General features: G+C 40.7%; 1 protein-coding gene across 22 annotated transcripts in view; it reads left to right on the plus strand.

Moving 5' to 3' along the window:
- The window catches only part of LOC119844474 (ABI family member 3 binding protein), a 411,236-nt gene that overhangs the window by 79,575 nt on the left and 307,559 nt on the right, over positions 1–24,102 (plus strand). For 19 of the 22 annotated variants that reach the window (XM_043511034.1, XM_043511041.1, XM_038375297.2 and 16 more), the window contains exon 1: positions 20,422–20,602. In XM_043511034.1, the coding sequence (XP_043366969.1) occupies positions 20,524–20,602 (79 nt within the window). In that variant the 5' untranslated portion in view covers positions 20,422–20,523. Of the gene's footprint in view, positions 1–11,480; positions 11,699–11,791; positions 11,864–20,412; positions 20,603–24,102 lie in introns of those variants that run through there. The other 3 variants (XM_043511059.1, XM_043511028.1, XM_043511093.1) reach the window with 3 other exon arrangements.

Below are 24,102 nucleotides of genomic sequence, written 5' to 3' on the forward strand. Positions count from 1 at the left end.
AAAAAGTGATTGCTGCAGTTTTTCCAGGTAGCCTTCCTTTTGGGACGCACTAGTGTGGACTACCATGCTACTAATTATTTTTAAATTTAAATTTTTATTTTTTGAAGGCACTTGAGTCAAGAGGGAACCATCTAAGCATCATTTGAATCCAAATGGTCATCCTCTTTTCCCTTTGTTCTGGGATCTGATGCATGATTTATACTATCCCTAGACAAATCCCTAGACAGATTTATCCTACTTGCTCTCGCAACTTGAAGTGCACAGAATTTTAGTACTGAAGTGACTAAAGTCTCCTGAGAATGCCAAACAGAAATGTAACACTAAGAAGTATCAGAGGTAACACTCCATTGAGAGCAAGGCAGTTTCTGTCTATCTTAGGAGTGAATCCTGCCCCCTCGTTCATGGTCGTGGCAACTTCTTTCCCATGGTCCTGTTGTTGGCTGTAGACTTTATTATATTGTGTAACATTTGAGTCTTGTTTTCTTTTAAATAATGTGTAAATTTCCTCCCTGCAGATTTGGTGGAATTCTAAGGGCCCAGGACAGAAGACATGTTAACCCATGCTCTGTTAGCTTCACTGCATGCTTCCTCATGAAAAAATTCTAGAGAATTTAATAGAAAATAATGAGGTTCTATAGTAGTTACTCTAAAACCTTTTAGAATTTAATGAAGCCTGTCTGTAGATTTTGAGTCTTTTGTATAATTATTTATAGAAAGATTATAATTATCTATTATTTTATTGGATGGTTCAAAAATTAGATAAAAATTGTTTAATAAATTGTTTACTATAGGATTTTTCTGTAAGAGGAGCATAGGGCTAGGAGTCTGGATTTTCCTGAAAGTGTTACTCAACTAGCCCATGCCCATGAACATTCAAATACTAGGGTAAGGAGCATAGTATAAATGCCTGGAACTAGACCATATTAAGCAGGAGCACAGTGGATGTCCTTAAAAAATTTCCTTTTGCCTATTTATTGGAAGGCAGGAAGTGATACAAAGTGGGATGAAAGGAAACTTCCTCTGTATAAAACTGGAAGCCTTAAAATTCCTGATGTGTGCTTTTGTTTGCTTTATTTTGTTAATCACTCAAACTACTTAATTATTTCTTAAAATTAAATGATTCTGACATTTTTGAAAAACACTAGAGTAATTTTTTAATTTTGCAGTGATAACTTGCAGTTCAGACATTTTAATGACTTTTTCCCCCCACAAAGACACATTGGTGAACTTAGAGATTGTTGAAATGCTATGTTACAGAAACAGGACTTATAAAATGAAAAAAAATCAGTAGATGTAAGTGCCATAAGCCTCAATATATGCAGTATTTAGGATGTGTCATGGAAGCCCCATGGCCTGTGTAATACTGGGAGACCCTTTGTGTGTTGCCACGTCAGAGCCTCAGGACCAGCAAGAACTGCAGATGATAAAGTGTCACTCAGGGCTGGTCTACACTAACACTGTAAGTCGATCTATATTACACTACTTCAGTTATGTAAATTATGTAACTGAAGTTGCTGTCATTTAGGTAGACTTACAGTGCAGACTTACTGCACCACGATATGTCGATGGGAGATGTTCTCCCGTCAACATAGCTTCCACTCTTGGGGAGGTGGAGTACAGATGTCGACGGGAGAGTGCTCTCCCATTGCCTTAGCATGTCTTCACCAGAACCACTAAATCGACACTGCTGCATCTATTGCAGCAGTGCCGATTTAGCCAGTAGTGTAGACGTGGCCTCAGATGGTGACATTTTAACTGCTTTGGTGTGTGCAGTGGAACACAATATATGAGACCAACAGCAATAGATTGTTGAAAGATGGGTTTTTGTCACATAAGCTTCAACCCTTGAAAATCGTTGTTACTGGTGCAATGGCCTAGTATGTAAACTTGCAATCTCTTGGGGAGCCAAAGTATTAAATTGGTTAAGGAAGAAGACTCATATGAAAGGGCCTTAATAGTCTCACAGTAAGAACTGCACATATTTTGGACGTATTTGGTGGGGGAGAAGAAACATCAGGCAAGACTTTTATTGTAATTTGTTGGAGCACACTGTCTTTTGGCAACTCACAAGTCAGACTGACACTAATGCAATGAATTTAATGACCTCAAGTACTGTTTTACAGAGGAATCAGACCCCACCTCCCTGGTATGGTAACTTCTCCATCCTAGTACATATGAAGGAAGAGAGGGCACATGATTCAGTACTGAGTAGAGCAAAGGTCAACATAATGTTGCATGGGTGGGGAACGATCCAATTTCCCTAACGCGACTCCCATTATACTATTTTGGTATGACCAAAACAAATATTAAAATATTGCTCACTTAAATAGGTTAGTGAGTGCATTTTGTGTGTCTGAATGACTTACTACTGGTGGAGAGTACTAGAATGAGCTCTTCTCTTCTACATGTCAGGTACAACACTTGGCAGCAACAGTAAAAGCTTCTGTCATGCTGCTTCACCAAAGTGTGTTTAATTTGACCTGGAGGGGACCACCTCATATGCTGAAAGATTGTAAGATTTTAAGTTATAAACTGTTTGGAACATAGACCATTATTTAGTATGTTAGAACATCATCTAGTATAATTGGGTCCAATCTCATTGGAGCCTTTAGGCAATACTACAATACAAATGTTTATTAATAATAATAATAATTAATAATTAATAAGATTATAATTCAAAGGCAACATTTTGGTGTGATGTATGTCTCATTTGGGATGTCCCATTTGAGTGCTCCCCATTCTTTGTCTGAAATAGTCTCTAATTCTTGACCCTCAGGCCACAGTGCCATGCTCATCTATTAACTATTTGGGGTTGGTGTATGGGAGAAAAGGAGTATTGATTGGCTTTTGATTTAATCTTTGGTTAATTATTTTATGGGTTAAGGGATTGGAGCAGGTGCCAGTTCATTTTTTTCTGTGATTACATTTTTAATGTAGGCACCTAAAGCCTCAGGCAAATTTTTATGTTTTATAAATGGAAATACATATTTCTACATAATTATTAGCAATAGATTTTAGTGACTAGCTGCTATAAATGTTAAGTTCTCTTTAAGGTAGACTACAGAGAAAAGACATCTTGGGTAAACATGGAAAACCTACTTATTATAAACAGTTCCTAGGCAAAAATAAATATTTAAATAATGTTCATAATGAACATTAAGGGATAATATTATTGATGCCTGAAAATTTACCTATTAAGGGCTCTCCTCCGCAGTCAACAGCTCTCAGGGCACTGTGTAACTATTCTGGATTGCACAATGGGCTATGCTGTCACACAGCCAACTACCCTAGTTAACTTGTCCAATTGTTATAAATGTTTAAAACTCCCAAAATAACCAGTTATGATGATTTATAGTGGCTGATTGTGCTACCAAGCTTGTGGCATTCACATCTTACCTACATTTTGTCTTCCAGTCTGTTAGTTCCTCTGCAGCTAGCTGGAGCTCTTCTGGAAGGCAATTCTGCTGAATGACTGAAGTTTGCTGCTTCTTCACCTTTTCTGTTGATGCTGCAAAACATGATTTTTTTGTATTTATTTTTTTTATGATGATAGATTGAGTAAGAGCTGGCAGTTTCATTTGTTTTGAAAGCTAGAAAAACCGTTTTGGATCATAGAGACTAAATACTATTTGGGAACCAAACTGATTCTGTGTCAGTTTGTTGGCTGGTTTCTCTGCAAGGCCTTGAGACTCCCTTTAGCCCTTAATTCTCTGTTTCTCTTCAGCTTCTCCCTTCCATTCACATGACAAAAACTACCTTCAGTTTCTTTGCTGTCACGTTGCTTCAAGAGTTCTTGTCTGTTTTCATCCAGATACTGCTCCCAAAGAGCTATCCAAAAATTGTCCACCCTGACTCATGTGAAACTGAGATGAATCTCTTCTGATCAAAAGATTTTAAAACTCTTTTTCTGGGAAATTTATGCCTTACACTGCTGTTTCCAGTCAAAAGCAGCTAACATCTGTGGATAGAGCATAACCGAAGCATGAGGAAGTTCCATGTCGTGTTTCATTTGTCAATTGTTTTGTGAAAAAAAATTAGCTGTATTTTTAAGTTTCTGCAAATATTGGCTGTGGAATATCATCAGCTACCTTCTCCCTTTCTGTCAGACACTTACTTTTTTCTCTGATTTTTGGCCACCAGTCCATATCTTCAGCACATGTTCTCTTTCTCCTGACACTTAGGCTATGTCTACGCTACAGACTTTACAGCGGCACAGCTCTACCGCTACAGTTGTAAGTTTTCCCATGTAGTTGCTCTTTGTTGGCCGGAGACAGCTCCCCTGCCAGCATAATTAAACCACCTCCAACGAGTGCCGTTAGCTATGTTGGCAGGAGAGCCTCTCTTGCCAACATAGCACTGTCCATATCGGCACTTTTGTTGGTGAAACTCATGTTGGTCAGTGGTGGGGTTTTTTTCACACTCCTGACAAAAGTTTTACTAATTAAAGTGCTAGTATAGACCAAACCTACGTCAGTTTAGATGGTCCAGAGACTTGATTCAGGATACTGAGTTGAGGGTAAAATACCTTAATAGGTTTAATTCCCTTCTATCTTTATTGTTCATATTTCTTTTAGACACTTTCCTTCTCTCTCGTATTGTTTTTTGCTGCTATCGCCTCTGACTTTAACACCAACCTGAAATGACTGAAGTGACTGACCTGCAAAAGGTCAAATGGAGCTTTGCTTTTGGCTATTGTGCATTGTGACAGGGTTGGGCCAGATGGCTACAGGAGAGTAGAAGGCAGATATATTAGCCCCACGTTAAGTAGGTCCCTTTTCCCTGGGTAAGGTAACAGGGAAGTTTCCAGAACAATCAAGAACCTTCTGGAGATAATTAAGACAGGCTGATTAGAACACCTGCAGCCAATCAAGAAGCTGTTAGAATCAATTAAGGCAAGCTAATTAGGGCACCTGGGTTTAAAAAGGAGCTCACTTCAGTTTGTGGTGTGCGTGTAAGGAGCTGGGAGCAAGAGGCGCTAGGAGCTGAGAGTGAGAACGCATACTGTTGGAGGACTGAGGACTACAAGCATTATCAGACACCAGGAGGAAGGTCCTATGGTGAGGATAAAGAAGGTGTTGGGAGGAGGCCATGGGGAAGTAGCCCAGGGAGTTGTAGCTGTGGCACAGCTGTTCCAGGAGGCTCTCTAGACAGCTGCGTTCCACAGGGCTGGAACCCGGAGTAGAGGGTGGGCCCTGGTTCCCCCCAAATCCTCCCAACTCCTAGTCAGACACAGGAGAGTTGACCTGGACTGTGGGTGGGTTCATGAAAACGGCCAAACTGAGGGCTGCCATGAAGCTTCAAGGTGAGCAAATCCGCCAGTAAGCCCAAGACCCACCAAGGTAGAGGAGGAACTTTGTCACAGCATGTACAGAAGTTTGTTCTTATCTCCTAAAATGATTAAGATAATCCTGTTTTCGGGATTGTTAGTGTCTTTTAAAATTGTCATATTGTCAGCTTCAAAGATCTGCTCTGTGACTCCTGAGGCTCCATAGTGCTGGTTGCATGCATTTAGCAAATTCCATGCTCTTAATATCAGAGAGAACCACTTCTGGAATTAAGTCTCAGAGGTGAAATCCCTTGCCTGATTTGATGGGTCAGTTTAAAATGTTTTTATCCACCATACTCTGACTCTGTCTGCCCCAAAGACCAGGAACATCCCATCTAGAGATTTGGAGCTCTCAGTCTGTTCCTGACCTGTCATCCATATGTGTGAGTTGGGTAGGCACGCATGTATTACAGCAACAGAAAAATAGTCAACAAGAAGAGTCACCTACATCACTTTTAAATGCCATGCCTTCAGACTAGCCTGTTAGGGAGCTAACCCTTAGCTCTTTTCAGAGAGAGATAATAAGCAGACATTATATCATATATTATCTGTCTCTTCAGCAACCCCCAATCATGGTCTGCAATCATAAATAACGTTTTCAAGGATTTGCTGAAGGGGAGCTGGTTCTAAGGTGAATTGAGGTGGAAGTGGCCCTCTTCCATGTGCTGACATCAGCAAGAGTCATTCTGCTATTGCTTCTCCAAAAAGCATAGATCTGTCCTCCATTAGGATTTGTCTGAGACAAGCAAGTTTGTGTCCCATCCGCTGAAATGGATTTGGTCAACCACTTCTATTTGGATCTCCCTGTGAGACGCTCTTTTAAACATTGGAAAGATCTTCCTTTGAAGCACCAAGAGGACTAGATTGTGATGCCTCTGAAGAGACCAGTTTGCCCAAGAATAAGGTCATGGTATACAAATGTGGGACTGTGGTAAGAAAATATTGATCACCCTTGGCCAGTCCTTGGTATTTGCCTCACCCATGTTGTGATCTGGAAATAAAATGAAATACTGTATCCTTAAGACCATAAAGGTTAACTCAAATGTTCATTCAGCTTCCTTTGTTGCCGCTTAATATCTATGGGGGCCTGATCCTGCAGGCTGCTGAGTATCTCCTGTTAGGTGCTGAGCAGTCTCAGCTCCTGCTAACCTTGTAAAACAAAAGATGTTCAGCACTGCATAGAATGAAGTCCATAGTAAGCAAGGCAACAAGGGCACACTGTTGACTCATATCCAGCTTCTCGTCCACTGTAGTCCCCAGGTCCTTTTCTGCAGAACTGCCACTTAGCCAGTCGGTCCCCAGCCTATAGCGGTGCATGGGATGTCCTAAGTGGAGGACTCTGCACTTGTCCTTGTTGAACATCATCAGATTTCTTTTGGCCCAATCCTCTAATTTGTCTAGGTCACTCTGGACCTTATCCCTGTCCTCCAGCGTTTCTACCTCTCCCCCCAGCTTAGTGTCATCTACAAACTTGCTGAGAGTGTAGTCCATCTCATCATTCAGACCATTAATGAAGATGTTGAACAAAACTCGCCTCAGAACTGACCGCTGGGGCACTCCGCTTGATACCAGCTGCCAACTAGACATCGAGCCATTGATTACTGTCCGTTGAGCCCGACGATCTAGCCAGCTTTCTGACCACATTATAGTCCATTCATCCAATCCAAACTTCTTTAATTGCTGGCAAGAATACTGTGGGAGACTGTATCAAAAGTTTTGCTAAAGTCAAGGTATATCACGCCCACCACGTTCCATATTCATAGAGTCAGTTATGTCATCATAGAAGGCAATTATGTTGGTCAGGCATGACTTTTCCTTGGTGAATCCACGTTGACTGTTCCTGATTACCTTCCTCTCCTCCAAGTGCTTCAAAATGGATTCCTTGAGAACCTGCTCCATGATTTTTCCAGAGACTGAGCTGAGGCTGACTGGTCTGTAATTCCCTGGATTTTCTTTCTTCCCTTTTTAAAAGATGGGCACTATATTTGCCTTTTTCCAGTCATCCGGGACCTCCACAAATTTTCAGAGATAATGGCCAGTGGCTCTGCAGTCACATCAGCCAACTCCCTCAGCACCCTTGGATGCATGCATCGAGTCCCAGGCACTTGTGTATATCCAGTTTTTCTAAACAGTCCTTAAGCTGTTCTTTCATCACTGAGGGCTGCTCACCTCCTCCCCCATACTGTGCTGTCCAGTGCAGCAGTCTGGGAGCTGACTTTGTCTGTGAAGACTGAGGCAAAAAAAGCATGGAGTACTTGAGCTTTTTCCACATCATCTGTCACTAGGTTGCCTCCCCATTCAGTAAGGGTCCCACACTTTCCCTGACCTTCTCTTTGTTGCTAACATACCTGTACAAACCCTTCTTGTTACCCTTCACATCCCTTGCTAGCTGCAACTCCAGTTGTGCTTTGGCCTTTCTGATTACACCCCTGCATGGTCAAGCAATATTTTTATACTCCTCCATAGTCATCTGTCCAAGTTTCCACTTTTTGTAAACTCACCAAAACTTTTTGTGTTTAAGCTCACCGAAGAGTTCTCTGTTAAGCCAAGGTGGTCGCCTGCTATTCTTCTTCGAGTGCTTGTTCATGTCAATTCCAATCAGATGTGCGCACATCGCATGCATGACAGCCAGAAGATTTTCTCCTAGCAGTATCCATAGGGTCGGCCTGGGTGCCCCGTGGAGTCATGCCTTCATGGCTCCCAATATAGGGCCCTGCTGAACCAAGCCCCCCTCAGTTCCTTCTTACCGCCTGTGACAGCTAGTTGGAACTCCCCATTGTTCTTGTCTCGACTAGAGAGTGTTAGTAGTGTTCGTGTATATAGTTAGTGTAGTAGTTTTTTCCTTCAGGGGGTCCCCCCTCCGATGTTTTCCCCTAGCAACGGGTCATGCCTCGGTCTCCAGGCTTTAAACTGTGCTCGGACTGTGGCAGGTTGTTGCTGAAAAGTAACCTGCACGCTTTGTGCTTGAGGTGTCTTAGCGAGGGGCATCTTGGAGATAGGTGCAAAATCTGTATAAGTTTTCGCCCCAGGACTCTTAAAGACAGGGAGTAGCGTCTCTGAGTGTTGCTTATGGAGGCAGCATTTTGACCTCTGTTGGAGCTGAACGCGATAGATCTGGCTTCAATCGTCCATGCGTGAGCTGGTGCTGAGGAAGGACTCTGCTAGAGACCATCGGCTCTGCCCACAGGCCCTAGACATCGATTAGGTACCAGTCGTATTCCCGCTGTGCCACAAATGAAAAAGGTTGACCGAGAGTGCTCCCTGGCCAGGTCTAAAGACCAGTAGGCCAACAAGTCCCAATCGGGCACCCATTCGGTGGGGTTTCCGTCGACTCCTGCCCTGGGACAGATCCAGTTGAGTCTGGACCCGCACTGCTCACCGCTACGAAGACCTACAGCTCCCCTCCATGTCAGAGGCATTCTAGGTGGCTATGGACCTTTTGAAGCTTACAGCGCCATCTTCACCTCCTAGGTGAGAGAGATGGCCAGCACTGGTTCCAGGCCCGGTACATTCCTTGGGCAAACCTGCAGTGATGTTGGCCATAAGATCACCATCCCCGTCGCTTTGGTCTGCAGCACCAGTGGCCTGTGTGGGTGAACTGCTCTGGTCCCCCAGTTGGCACCGCGTTCAAGCACCAAGCGGCTCCGCTCCTCCATGGTCATTACAGTCTGAGACCTCAGAGTCGGAAGCGGAGCTGTCGCCCTCTAGTAGAAGCAGAAGATCCCGTTCCTGCCACGACCAACCAACCCTACCCAGCACCATGGCCGGATCAATGGTAGGCTCCTCAGTGGCCTGTCTAGACACCTATCTGGGCCTATCACCAGAGCCAGGGCTTCACAGCAGCATCGGTGGCCTCAGCTTCTTTTGGGCAGCTGCATACGCTCTCCACACTGGGCACCTCTGTGGGGACCCACCCACTGACGTCAATGGTCTCAGCTCCGACAGCAGAGTTGATGATCACAGCACCAATCATACCACTGGCAACGGTTGCTGCATCACCCTCAGCATCGATACCAGCACAAATCGCGACGCGAACTGCGTCCTTTGGGAGCGGTATCGGGACATGAACAGACAAGAACTCTTGAAGAAACGTGACAGCAAAGAAACTGAAGGCAGTTTCTGTCATGTGAACGGAAGGGGGAAGATGAGGAGAAACAGAGAATGAGGGAGCAAATCAAGCATTTTGCTGTGCTTCAGAAGTGCTATATTCAGCACTGCTCCAATTAGCTTTAAAACTGAAGTAGAGTTTAATCAGTTGAAGAGTCTATTCATAAAAATGTTTTAAGGTTCTCCAAAATAGTAGAGCATTCTGGCATGGTGGAGTTGGCTGTGTAGTACAACCCAAATGTAATAGAGATATGGTTTGGAAGCTAAACTTGGGAAAATCCAGGCTTACATAGTGCACAGCGGAGAATTACACAGTATGTCCAGGAGTTTGGCTGAACCCTAGTTTGTTCCCAGGGCTCAGACCTCAGAACTGGTATGAAATCATCGAAATCTGTGCAGCTCTCTAGAAGTTATTACTTCTACAAGGGATAACATATTTCTAACATATTAGAGGGGGGGTAGCAGGTTGTTCATAGTCTGGGAAGATGGACAAAGTTAGTGACTTAGTGAATCAAAATCTTGAAATGGGTTTCACATTGACTCTTGTTGTAAACTCTCAGATGAGAACTAGAAAATCAAATACTTGTCTAATCATTGTGAGCTAATAAACTTTGTCCAAGTGGCTTTGGCAAAGTTTTTCTTTCTCGTATGTTGTGAAGTGTACTCTGCAATGCTTGCCTGCCTGTTGCCCTCCTCCCCAGAAGTGGTTGCATTTCATTGGTGTAATAAATTTGTTGTTAGTAAATCATTTTGGAATCTAGAGATGAAAGGCCTGTAAATGTAAGGTTTTGTTGTTAATTGCCACAGCTTTCATAAACATTGGATTTTACATGTAAAACCATGATTAAATCTGTTGTTTGTATAGGCCATCTGAAACTTTAGACCTTCATCTCTCTCTAACTGCGAGCAGGTGGGTGTGCAAGTTTTATGTGTTCTGAAGCACTGACAATTGAGATATTAATGTAGTCACCACTATTAAATCACCAGAATGTGTGTGCTCATTCCTCTGGTGCTGCTGGCCTGTGGATCGGGGGCAAATACTCAGATTATTTGGAGAATTATCCCTGGAAAAATATTGCTAATCTTGGCAACTATGAATTTTCTTAATTTGAAATGAAAATGTGTCTCGAGGTACCTGGATTAGTTGTTTGTTTGTGGAATTAAAGCAGGAAAATGACTTGCACTACTTTTATGCATCTTGTGTGAGACCGTTTTCTTTTCCCTTTTGAAAGTTTAATTAAGCCACACTGCCAGCAAACAGTTTTCACTCTGACTGAGGTTTTCACTCTGACTCAGCCTTAGACTCTGTGTGCGTGGGAGAGGAATACTATGCAAAATGTGGATCAGAGGATAATACATTGTGGAGTGGTATCCCTTCCAATTGGTTTCCTTCCACAGTTGCCACTGAGCAGCCACAGTAAGAACCAGCCAGTGGCAATTTGACTGGCAGAATGATTCCAGCAGAAATGGAAAGGAGACAGGAGAGCAGAAGATGCTGTTGCTTTCCTACCAAATCGCTACCATCAACCATAGCTGGGTCCTTCCAAGAGTTTTTGATTCCCGCTCTACCTCCAATGCCTCCCACCAGAAAGAACGGTTCTCTTGATTTCAAAGTTTTGCCTGAGTAAGGACTAATTTAAAAATTGAGTAAAGTCTTCAAAATTTGGCCTAGTTATAAGGATCTAGTAATATTTATTTTCAAAATGAGGACCAGATCTTTTTGTGCATGTTTGTCTACTGATGTACTGCATGAAGAACTGATGTACTGCATTTGTGATAAACATTCTATCACTTCATTTATATAAAAAAAAGTTATACACACATAGGAACTTCCAACATATATTAGTACACCTGGCCATACTCCAGACTGCATTCCAGGTCCATCCCACAGTAGCAGTCCCCAGCTTTTACAAATGCTACACGCCCTTGCAAATTCGCACTTTGGGCCATATCTGTATTACTTTGTATTGCTTTCAAGACATTCAGATTCTAAACAGGTTCAAGATAGCCAGGGCTGACTCTATACTATTCACCCTATTTCACAAAGCAGGAGCCACTTTTATATGTAAAACTGGAAGCTGTCATCACTGGCTATTTTACTAGATAAACCAAGGACTGAACAGCCTTGAACACTGAACTAGGCACTGCTTTCTAGAGATAATGCCCTCCAGCTTGTGATTGAAACACAATGGCAGATAGCATGGAGAAGCTTGCTTTACTCTTTGTCATGTTCCAGTCCTTTGGAAGAATGGAGTCGGTAGACCTGTTTAGTCTCACATGATTTATGAATATTAAATTCACTTCAAAAATTATGAGAAGCATTGCCTTTCCCAAATTTAAATTTTATCTTTTTTACAGTAGACATGACCTTCAAAGAAATCTCACCAAATATTTCAAGATTCTTGGATGAAAGGTGCCTCAAAGTACAAGGTATGTATTATTTATTATTATTTAATTATTAGATGATCTAGATTCACTGTAATCTAATATTAAACAAGATCCCTTTGCCCTACAGATAACATTACGTTTTGCCCTGAGTGTACAGATTCTGAAGCTTTTGTACAAAACTATTTGACAAGGCCAGTTTTAGTGCAGAAATTGGGGTATTGGGATATCTTATTTTAAAAAGTTACTTTTGCACTTGTGTAATTTTTGTGTAATCCCTGTTTTGTTTTGCTTCAGGCAAACTATGTATGAACTGTTACTTTAAGCATATGTATAGTGTAACACATTTGTGTTGTCTCTTGAGTAATGAGAGGATGGTAATGAAAACTGAAAGACATGAACGGTTACGATCAAAATAATTTTTATTCCATCTGCTACATACTTTGGAGATAGTGTAACTTTTGGGTTTGGGGCAAAAACTTATTCCCATTCAAGCGAAGGGGGCACTTTATATTGTGTTCCAACTGCTTACATTCTGTATGCAGTAGTGACTGGTGTCCCTGCTTCAAAATTATTTATAGCATTTTGAATCACATAAAGCCCACTGATCTTGATTCTACCCCAGTGCAGCTTGTTAAGCTGAAAAGTCTGTGAAAGTTATTTTAATAGGCCAAGGTGACTCATAATGGGAGGACAATGTAAATGATGTATTTCTCTCTTGGCCCTGCACACATTCATCATATCTCTGCATCATGGCCAAGGAAAGAAATTTCTTTAGGAAGAATGCTAGTTAGGCCAAGAGTCACATCTTCACAGAAAGAAACGGAGAATAAGCACCCTTAATAAAACCAAAAAAATCTGGTTGTCTTTCCCCATCTGACTGTGAGAGCTCCTCACTGCACTTGATAAATGTTAACTATGTTTTATTTTTAGTTTTACTCCAGCCTCTCTCAGTGCTGCCCCTGGCTGAATGTCAGAATCTTTGAGTGGGGGGGAGAGAATGTATGTGGCTTAACTCTGCACCTGCTATCCCTAGAGTGTGCCAGATTTAGTGCTCACTTACATTTCATGCAGTACCACTGACTTCAATGAGGCATCATGAAATGTGTCAGCTTTGAATTTTACTGTAAGGTTTCTTTATTGAAAGATGCTGAACTTGCATCTCTGGAGACTCAGCTTTTCTGTTTATCCAGAGAATACGCACAGCACTGGCCAGCAGCTATGCAAATTTCTGTATGTTGCCCCAGCAACATACCTCATTTCTGACACACAGGATCCCATCTATGAAGGAGAGAGGAGTTCAACCTCCATCCCCTTCTTAGGTCCTGTCCTTGATGACTGTGCTGGAGACTGTATATTGAAATAAAACAAACAAAAGTTGCAGTTAATGGTAGTTGTGTTTGTTTTTTATTGTGTGGCTGTTTGCCCACTGGAAATGGGACTTCAGATGCTTTCCATATAGGTCGCTGAACAGTCATCAGAGGGTAACAATCTTTGATCACTACTGACTTGAGTTGCAGTCCTACTTGGTGACCTTGAAGTGAACAGTTCCATTCCATTACTAGACTTCTGACTCAACTGGTTTTTTGCCCTTCCCATTTGTCTCCCAAACCTTTCCTGAAAGAGCTATACCGTATTGATAAGGGTTGGTATATGAGGCTCAACAGGTGTTAAAATATCTATAAAATCTTTGTATACTGTTGCAGCATTGAACACCTAAGTGTGGATTGTGTTTTTGCATTGTTTGATGTTAAACATCACATATTTTTAATCTGAGAGTGGCCAAAATGGACGTTTTGGAAAAAATTGAATTTCTGAATTGCAGAATGCTCAAAACAAAATGGAAACCAAATGCGTATGTAAAATTGGGGGGGGATATTTGGTTATTTGGTGTATATGTGTATATATATATGTTCGTGCAATAGCTAGTGAAACAGTAGTCAATGGCATTAACAATTTTCCTTTCTGCAATTCTAGGAAGGTTAACAGATTTTATCAGGCTAACAGTGCTATATAATCTTGATCACGCACAATTTTTTGGAAGATTCTCTAGGTGACACAAGAATCCCCAATGACTAAAAAAATATCTTGAGGATGCTTTCCATTGTCAATCTCGTGTTGAAAGCTAAATTTAGTTAGGGAAAACTTGGCTTTCTGATGGTAATTAGGAAATAATAATCAAGAGTCAAATGACAATAGAGTTACAAAAAAGGCACAGAAAGTTTTATTATAGATCACTGTTGATAAAAGAATAAGAAAGTAAAAGTTGTGATATTGAATGAGATGAGTCAGAGGGATTAAGCTGTATACAATTTTTGGCTAAGAACTATTTGGGACTGCGGTAGAAACCAGTGATTGGGAAGTGGTGAGAAAGAGAAGCAAAGGGGGCCATTCCCCGCATAATAAATAGGTCTTATGAATATAATTGAAGGAAACTTTGACTGTATTGTTATCATACACACTGTAAGGAGAGTGATCACTTAAGATGAGCTATTTCCAGCAAAAAGACAAGGAGTATTTGTGGCACCTTAGAGACTACAAAATGAGCTGGTAATAGCTCATCTTAAGTGATCTCTCCCCTTACAGTGTGTATGATAACACCCATTGTTTCATGTTCTCTGTGTATATAAATCTCCCCACTGTATTTTCCACTGAATGCATCCGATGAAGTGAGCTGTAGCTCACAAAAGCTTATGCTCGAATAAATTTTAGTCTCGAAGGTGCCACCAGTACTCCTTTTTTTTAACTAATTATCTGAAATACCAACAGTCCAGGCTGTTAAGAGGGAGGAAACCAGCCTTCATCCTAGGCTCTGATGTCTCCAATAACGATATTCAGGACTTGCACAGTGCTACACAGGTTCAAGGGGGAAAGGTCCCTTACTAGGTTGACCCTTAAGAATTGAATGAAACGTGGTTTGCCTATTACTGCCATGATTCAGCAAGGAGGAGCCTGCAGAGACTGAACCCTCCAACTAAATATACAGTATTTTGGGAACCTCAGAAATCATCTCTGAACTCACACCAGTGCAATCCCATACTGTATCATGAGCATACTGCTAATTGGTGCATTTAGATGGAACTAAAGGAAACGTTTCACTCAGCATGTAGTCAGCCTGTGGGATTCACTCTCAGCAGGAGGAGGTCATGGAATACAGTGCTGGATGCGGATGAATAACTTTAGAGCAATAACAAGATTGTTAGGTATGTATGCCAAGATAGGGGCAATCATGTCTAAAGTTTCAGAACATAAGATTATGACCACAGGGACCAAGGAGTACATAGGAAACGCTGCCCTCTATCTGCCCCCCAGCAAAATATTGTCCATGTGTACTATGGATACCACTTAAGCATGGCATGACAGAGTTACAAAGGGTATGCATATCTCTTAAGTCAAAAAAACCGAACAAACCACATAATATGTCTAAAAAACGAGGCCAAACAAACATCCTTCAGAAAATGGAAATCCCGCCCTCTGAGGCCAATAGAAAGGAGCATAAACTATGGCAGGTTACATGTAAGGTGGAAATTAGGAGTGCTAAGAAGGAATTTGAAGAGCAAATAGCCAAAGATGCAAAAGCAAATAATCAGTTCTATCAGAAGCAGGAAGGCTGTGAGAGAATTAGGTCTACTGGATACAGTGGAGTCTAGGAATGATTAAAGAGGGTAAGAACACTTGAAGGTATGGCTACATGGCAGTTACATGCCCAGGGCTGGCCTGTGCCAGCTGACTCGGGCTCGCCAGTCTCGGGTGAAGGGGCTATTTAATTGTGGTCTAGATGTTTGGGCTCAGGCTGGAGCCCAGGCTTTGTGATCCTGTGAGGGGGGAGGGTCCCCTTGGAATTAATCCAAGAATTCTCAAGGCACTTAAAAATAAAAAGTAAAATTTTCAAAAGCACTCAGTCCCATTGACTTTTGGTGTCTCCATTCCTTGGCACAGTATCCTGGAACTTAGGCTTGTAAGTCATTTAGATGATTTGGGAAATTCTAACCACACTGGCTAATGTGCTAACAAAAGTATGCACGCTATCATAAAAATCAGAGGATAATACTGGTTTGACTTACCTTTTAAAAAGGTGCTAGGGTTGATCCTAGAAATTACAGACGAGAAAGTCTATCTTTGCTCTCAGGGCAAAAAATGAAATGCTGATAGATTTTGGATGCCAGCTATAATGATGGGACTTCTTTTCCTCCTTTCCTTTGTTTTGGCCATTCCCCAATTACACTTCCCTTCTAGTATGCCAACTCTTCTGTATTTTTTCACTCTTACCCACTATTTTTGTTCACTTTCTCTATTTCATTCTGTTTCTCACTCCCACCACTGACCTTGAGGATCTGGAGTTCAGTTTGGGAGCAAGACAATGGAGTTGCCATTGTCCACTCTTTGCATGACACATCCTACACTATGTGTATCCACAGAACCTGTCATAAATATAAAGGGAAGGGTAACCACCTTTCTGTATACAGTGCTATAAAACCCCTCCTGGCCAGAGGCAACATCCTGTTAACTGTAAGAAGCTCAGCTAACCTGGCTGACACCTGATCCAAAGGACCAATAAGGAGACAAGATACTTTCAAATCTTGGGGGGGTGAAGGCTTTTGTTTATGTTCTTTGTTTTACGTGGTGGTTCTCTCTTGGGACTGAGAGAGGCCAGACAGAAATGCATCTTCTCCAACCCATCCTAATCCAAGTCTCCAATATTGCAACCAGTATAGGTAAGACAGGCAAGGCAGATTAGTTTATCTTTTGTTTTATGTGAATTTTCCCTGTGTTAATAGGGAGGTTTATTCCTGTTTTCTGTAACTTTAAGGTTTTGCCCAGAGGGGGATCCTCTGTGTTTTGAATCTGAATACCCTGTAAAATATTTTCCATCCTGATTTTACAGAGATGATTTTTACCTTTTTTTTTTAAATAAAATCCTTCTTTTAAGAACTTGACTGATTTTTTCCATTGTTCCAAGATCCAGGGGTTTGAGTCTTTGATGATTTTGTAACAAATTGGTAAGGATATTATTCTCAAGCCTCCCCAGGAAAGGGGGTGTGTAGGGCTTGGGGGATATTTTTTGGGGGAAGATGTCTCTAAGTGGTCTCTTTCCCTGTTCTTTGTTTAAAACGCTTGGTGGTGGCAGCATACTGTTCAAGGACAAGGCAAAGTTTTTATCTTGGGGAAGTTTTTAACCTAATCTGGTAAGAATAAGCTTAGGGGATCTTTCATGCGGGTCCCCACATCTGTACCCTAGAGTTCAGAGTGGGAAGGAACCCTGACAGAGCTGATTATCCTACAACATTGTTAAAAGCAGACCCTTACATCCTTCATAGTATAACAGGGCAGATATACACACACAGAAATAAGTGGAGGTGGGGGGAAGATGAGAATAAGAAAGTGCTCACAGAAGGAGTGAATTAAGTGGGTTGTTTTTTTTAAAGCCCTACATCTGAGTCAATATTTTTGGCATCTCTCTTTTCCTCAAGGCTTTCAGAAGATCCTGTGACAGATTTACAAGAAAGATAAGGAGTCCAATAACTGAGTCACCCACAAAAGAACCATGATTATAATTAACATTTATGTAGTGCATTTTGTCTCAAAAGTTCCCAAAGCTCTGAACAAACAATAGCCACAGCATCACTGAAGTGCAGCCATCTCGGAGGTTGGGGGACACACAGCATTCTTAACAACAGTGAGGGGAAGAAAATTTGAGGCAAAGAAATGGGAAGAAAGAAAGTGTCAAGAAATTGTCAACGTTCACACAGAGAAGACAGGATCTCAGTTTTTATGCATCCATTTACAATCCCCCTTCCTGCCTCAAACAGTATGGAACATATAGAACTATTCCCTTTATCTAACTCAGAACAATGAAGAGCTGAGGCAGCTCCTAGAATTTGGTTTGCTGGACTATCGAGGGATGATGGATGAATTAGTTTAGATAATATGAGAACTATCTTGAACTTTAGTCCAAATCTCAGAAAGAATCTTTGTTTATATTTGAAAAAAGTTTAATTCCTCCCCAGAACCCCCATTTTCACAGCACTTACTGGTTTGAAAAATGCCAGCATGAGAGAGAGAATGAGTCTGTACTGGAGATGCTTTGTTTTGCACCCAAACTAGGCACTAATGAGGTAAACAGGTGAATTTTTAAGTACTTAACTATTGTTCAGGCAACATGGTCTAAGGGTTAGGACAGAGCAGTGGGGTCAGGAGATCTTAATTTGACTCACTGCATGACTTTGACCTGTCTGTGACTTTCCTCATCTGAAATACTTATTCTGCCTTGGTAATGCACTTTCTAGACCTTCGTTTAATGGCATCACAGTGCAAAACTATTATTATCTAAACCTTCCAAGGTTAACTTCTTGCTTCTAATACAGTAGTAGGAGTTTACAGATGGATAACATGAAGTTTGTGGAGATGAGGGAAAATCTAAGGCACTTTGGTTTGGATAATGTTGCACCTGAATGGTCGAAAAGTCCAGTTCTTCTATTTTTGTGAATTGAACCATATGCTGATTTTGCTGAAATACATAACCATATAGGGTACATGTTGTTTGCAGAATACAGAGATGCATGTTTAACTTCCCATCGCTGGTGTAAGCAATGTCCAATAACTAGTGTAAGGATTTGTGTGAAAGGGAAAGGCAGAGGTTTTCTCTGGTAACAGAAATGTTTCCAGGAAAAGCAGTTCTTCTGGGAAAGGAAGGCACAAAATCATACAGTGTATAGACAGCACAGACACACAGGACCATATCTGAGGAGCTGAAGTACATCCAGAGAGAACCTACGTAGGTTCTTTTTACCTTCTTGTGATCCATTCAGCATGTACTTACACCTACTTACCAAACTGTAACTGCCTGTATTATGAGCACCTGCTACAGAAGACGAGGCGGAAATGAAACAGGAGCCAGCCTTGGAGGCCTGGAATAACCAGAGTGGCTAGCTGCTGGAATGATCAGAGGGAGAAGGAACTGGGTAGCCTGGCAGTATGGCCAAGAAAAAGTCCAGATAGCTGAGCAGCAAGTACAGCAGAGAAGGGAACTGTGTGACCGAGAAACGTGCAGGGATTGAGGAATAGGGGAAGGGGAATCAGCAGCAGAGAAGCAGAAGATTAAATGAAGAGCAAGAGTATAATTATTTCTGCTGAGATAGGATAAAACACTGTTGCATTAGATAATTAAAGTACATAGTTTTCTAATATCCATTTTCCTTATAATAAATCGCTATAGTTGGTCAGAAGGGTGTCATGTGATTGTGAAAAGGAAGGCAGACTGTCTGCAAGGCAAGTTGATGCTGTCTACCTCTGCTCCTGCAGCATTCTAGAGAGCACATTACATAATCTAATTTAGTAATATCTTCTGTAGCTTCCCTTAAGATACTAAAACATCATCTGACAGGCCTTTGATGCCTTATTTAGAATAGTTTAAATTAGAATATGTTTCACAGAGGATTTTCCCAAATCTACATTTAGATTTTTAAAAAAAGTAAAAGGCAAGATAATGCTGTGCATGCAGCTCAGTTTTCTTCCCTTATTGTACATCATTACAACTAAAGATCTGGATTGGAGTGTCGAGATTTCTCCTCTATAAACAATACCATTTTCCCCCTTTCATTTTTAACCCCTTAAAATGACATTTACATACTTTATTCCAGAAATCAGATGAGCAGCTACATCTAAAGGTGATATCAGTGCCATTTTTTTTGTCAATCGTTTTACCAACAGATGATGTAAGTGCATTGAGAAATGCCCAACTACAGTCTCTGAAGCCTACTGTATCACCTTTGTGTCTCACCCAAGTTTCATCTGCTGCAGGAATCTGTTTTTAATTTTCATACCTCTTATGAGAGATGCTCAGACTTTCAGGATCTGAATTTTCCCAAAGTGCAGGGGGTGAGAATGTTTGGATCTAGGTATTTTGGTTTGGATCCATCTGTAATATTAACTTCCAGTTTCCTACTTTATCTGAATTGTATTGTGATGGGACTGAGGAAAGATTTCCTCATGTCAGGATACAAGCAAAAAGGGCCTGACCAGTTAAAGTAAATGTCTAGATCAGGAAATCATTTATGGAATGCTTAAGTAGCCTCCAGGGGGAGTTTAAGAATTTTAATTTCCTTTCATTTGATCTTAGGGCATTTTTCATGATCTTCTCCATTTTTGAATTCCCCCTCGTCCCTCACCTCTGCCCCCTTTCTCCAATTTGTTAATTATTAGGGACAAATTCAGCTCTTAGTTACACCCATTTAAACTTGGACTAAATTCACTGATTTCCATGGAGTTACTTGTGATTGGCATAAATGATAGCAGAATTTGGCCTTGCAGTTCACCTTCTTCGAACAAAGCAGTGTAATAGTATGTCTTCCTGTCTGGTTTTCCAGGGTAGTTTTAATGGAATTTTGACATCTGTGTGATTTCTTTGCATGAAGTGTAAGTGATCACAGGTCGATCCTTTGTAAGCCTGAGAGACTGAAAGATCCTATAACAAAAACCAGAAGTCTACTGCAGTCGGAGTCAGATAATATCATTTTAAAGCTAATTTTCCTTACTTTTCCAGGGGAGGGTATGATGTCATTCTGTCTCCTCCCACTGTAAACTAAGCTGCTGTCAAAGTTTGCTGCCTCTGCCACTGAGAGAACAGTTCACTTAACTGCAGCTGCAGTACCTTATTCTGTGATACCCATCAGCATCATTCACTGTGCGAGTTTGGGTTTGTAACCATGATATCAAGACTGGTCTTTCTACTTTTCTGTGGACATATTGCACTAAACCTGGGAAATGCTCAGAAATTGCCAAGAGGCAAGTAGCTATGACAACTTTGTGTTTTTTGGAAAATGTCTTTTTTTTTTTTCAATACAAATTTGCTTTCAGTATGTAAGGAAGGATTAAATAATCTCTGAAAGAGAAATGTAACAGAAGGGCAGCCTGCAGGGCAAAATCCAGGTACAAGAGATAGTTGTTTAAAACTCTTAAACTTAACCTAAGCAAAGACATAAACATTTTCATTGTAGCTTGTGAATCCAGTATGAATTGCCATGCAACAAAGAGAACTAATTCTAGTGCTTTTATTATGGTTTAGACAATATTGTGTAAGTTTGTTGGTAGTAAGATCTTCAAGGAAATGGGGTTGAGTGCATCCCAAGTTGTTGGCAGGGGATTTAAATCCTGTTTTGGAACAAATGTTCTATGCTTTTCAATTATATCCATCCTTATATTGCAATTCACCTCTGCAAGTCCATATGTATTCTTTCAAGAGAAAAATGGGATTTATTAAGAGACTGCATTTCAAAACTCTGCACTTCACATGAAAAAAACCCATGTCGTGAATATTTGTTTAAATATTCCCCTCTGCTGGAGTTTGGAAGTAGTTTTGCAAAATTGGAAGAGACACTCCCCTTTTCCTTGTTAGTTTGATCTGTGTGACATTGGCATTTTGTGAGTATTTTATTGCTGCAAGAATAACAGATGTAGTGTAAAATTAAAATCATATTTCTAAATCTAGATTATGAAGTACTTCGTAGCACCTTGTAACTAGAGTAGCACTTCACTTCACAACTGTTCGTGTGCTGCATATACTGCCGTCCCCTTTGTAGAAATGCCTATATAAGTCCAGTCTGTGCTTTGTAGATGCATTTTATATCTGCAGACTGCTGCAATCAGCAAAGTTTACAGGAGAAGCTGTAACTTTTTTATTATTATTATTATTTAGTTGCTTAGAGCCATATTATGCCACAAAGCAGGGTCCTTGAGGACATCCTAGAGTATGACATACCTTACGTGGGGGATTAAAGGGGTACTGAGGAGAGGAAGATGCAACTGTTATCCCAAGATAAAAACATCTCAGGAATTTTCTGTCTAGATGTTTGCTGTGAAAATGCCTTGCTTTTTGGATCCTCCAAGCCCACTGGAATTGAAGAGTGTTTGTTGCAAGTGTGTTTCTGCAGAATGATAATAGTGAAGCAACACAAAGACTGTTCTCTCATTACTGATATAAAAATACAGCTCAGTTCAAATAGACTTTTTTAAGCCCTTAGTACGTACACACACACACACACACACACAAAATCCACCCCTTCTGGGTAAGTTTACACTAGAACTTTTGTGTCCTTACAACAATAAAAAGTTATTACTATCCGCAGACATAGGGTATTAGCATGCCAAGATTATACAGTACTTCCAAGTATGTACTGTCTGCTTTTGGAGGATGGAGCTTTTCCAATGCCCACATTATGCAGATAGTATTATTTAACTTTCTGCTCACTTTGATGGGATGATAACCATGATTATGTTTAACTGAAAAGTTCTGGCAAAACTTAAAGCTTCACTTTTCATGCTGCAATCACAGGAGGTGATCTCTGGACACATTCTTGCTCTGCTAATATAATAAAGTAAAAAACATAGTTCCACTTGTCATTTGCACTAAAGCTGAAGGTGGAAATGCCAGGTTCATGTTGTTTAATTGACTTTTGAAAGGGCTCTCCCTTTGCAAATGTATGAACATAAACAATTTCTGACCCTTGCAGATATAATTTCAGATGATTATTTTTATTGGGTTGGACACACTGTACATTGGTTCCCAGGTTGTTTATCTAGGAATACTCAAAGATGTCTTTGTTAGAGCATTCCTGTTTGACTAGAACTATGTATGTTTCCATAAATGAGCAGTATGATGTTTAGCTTTTAAGCACTTCTAAAGTAACAGAGGTGTGTGGGGGGGGGTTTCTGTCTCATTATTAGGGTGGTCTACTGTGTCTTGTAAAATCACTCCATGAAGTACAAATGTAAACTTTTTTTCTATGTTGTTAAGTCTCAGTCACACACAGCACACTTAAGTGATGCTCCAGAGTCACTCCTACTGTACAGAGTACAATCTGTTCTGTATTACCTGAGAGAGGCTCCAGACAAATTCATTTTCTCGTAGTGGAGTAGCCTGTAATAGATTCACAGTATAAACCTTTTAATTCTTACTGCTGCTGTGGAATCCCAGTTCTTGAATCTCCTCTCCAGAAGGTGAAATGGATGTACTGATCCCTGGCCTCATGCAATGGGATTTCCTTTCAATGGTCCAAGGAGGAAAGACAATCTTGCAGCTGTAGGGAAGGCAGCCAATAAACCCTTTGGATGTCAGTGATTTGCGGAGCCTGTCTTTGGAAAGACTGTCATATTCAAGTATGCCTTTCATGAAGTTGGAACACACATGGCTCCCTCTTCCAGGATGTTTATGTGCTGCCACTCCCACAGGCACGTATTTGACTAAAATGATGAGAAATGTCTGTGAATGTTTTATTTTTCTTTGCCATTCCTGAGTTGCCCTACTAGCAAACACTTGCTTGAAGCATTTCATCTTTGAAAGATATTGCAATGCTGGAGGAATGAATTGGAAACCTAAATAATTATATACAGAACATGACATTAAAAGAACTTCAAGATTGCAGAGTCAAGAACTCAAAATAAGGAAATGCCAGAGATAAGGTAGCTACATTACATCTGCCCCTGTGTGCACATGCACTATAACAGTGGCTCTTAACTTTTCCAGACTACTGTACCCCTTTCAGGAGTCTGATTTGTCTTGTGTACCCCAAAGTTTCATCTCGCTTAAATACTAGTTGCTTACAACTACATCAGACATAAAAATACAAAAAAGTGTCACAGCGTACTGTTACTGACAAATTGCTTAAGTTCTCATTTTTACTATATACTTATAAATCAATTGGACTATAAATATTGTACTTACATTTCAGTGTATAGTATATAGAGCAGTATAAATAAGTCATTGGATGAAATTTGAGTTTGTACTGACTTTGCTAGTGCTTTTTATTAGCCTGTTGTAAAACTAGGCAAATATCCAGAGGAGTTGATGTACCCCCTGGAAGACTTCTGAGTACCTCCAGGGGTACATGTACAACTAGTTGAGAACCACTGTATTATAATACAGTCTTGCCCAACATCACGTAGGAGTTTTTGAAGTTTTTTTATTCAAAAACAGACTCCAACATAGAACTGGAATTAATTTGCAAACTGGACACCATCACATTAAGCCTGAATAAAGACTGCAAGTGGTTGGGTCATTACAAAACCTAAACCTAATTTCCCCCATACTAATTTCCCCCTACTGTTACACACACCTTCTCGTCAACTGTTTGAAATGGGCCACTCTCATTACTACTACAAAAGTTATTTTTCTTCCTTTGGTATCCTACTGTTAATTGAATTGTCTCATTAGACTGACCTCCCACTTGTAAGGCAACTCCCATCTTTTCATATATTTATACCTGCTTCTGTAGTTTCCACTCCATGCA

Source organism: Dermochelys coriacea, chromosome 1 (assembly GCF_009764565.3).
Source record: "Dermochelys coriacea isolate rDerCor1 chromosome 1, rDerCor1.pri.v4, whole genome shotgun sequence".
Taxonomy (NCBI): Eukaryota; Metazoa; Chordata; order Testudines; family Dermochelyidae; genus Dermochelys; species Dermochelys coriacea.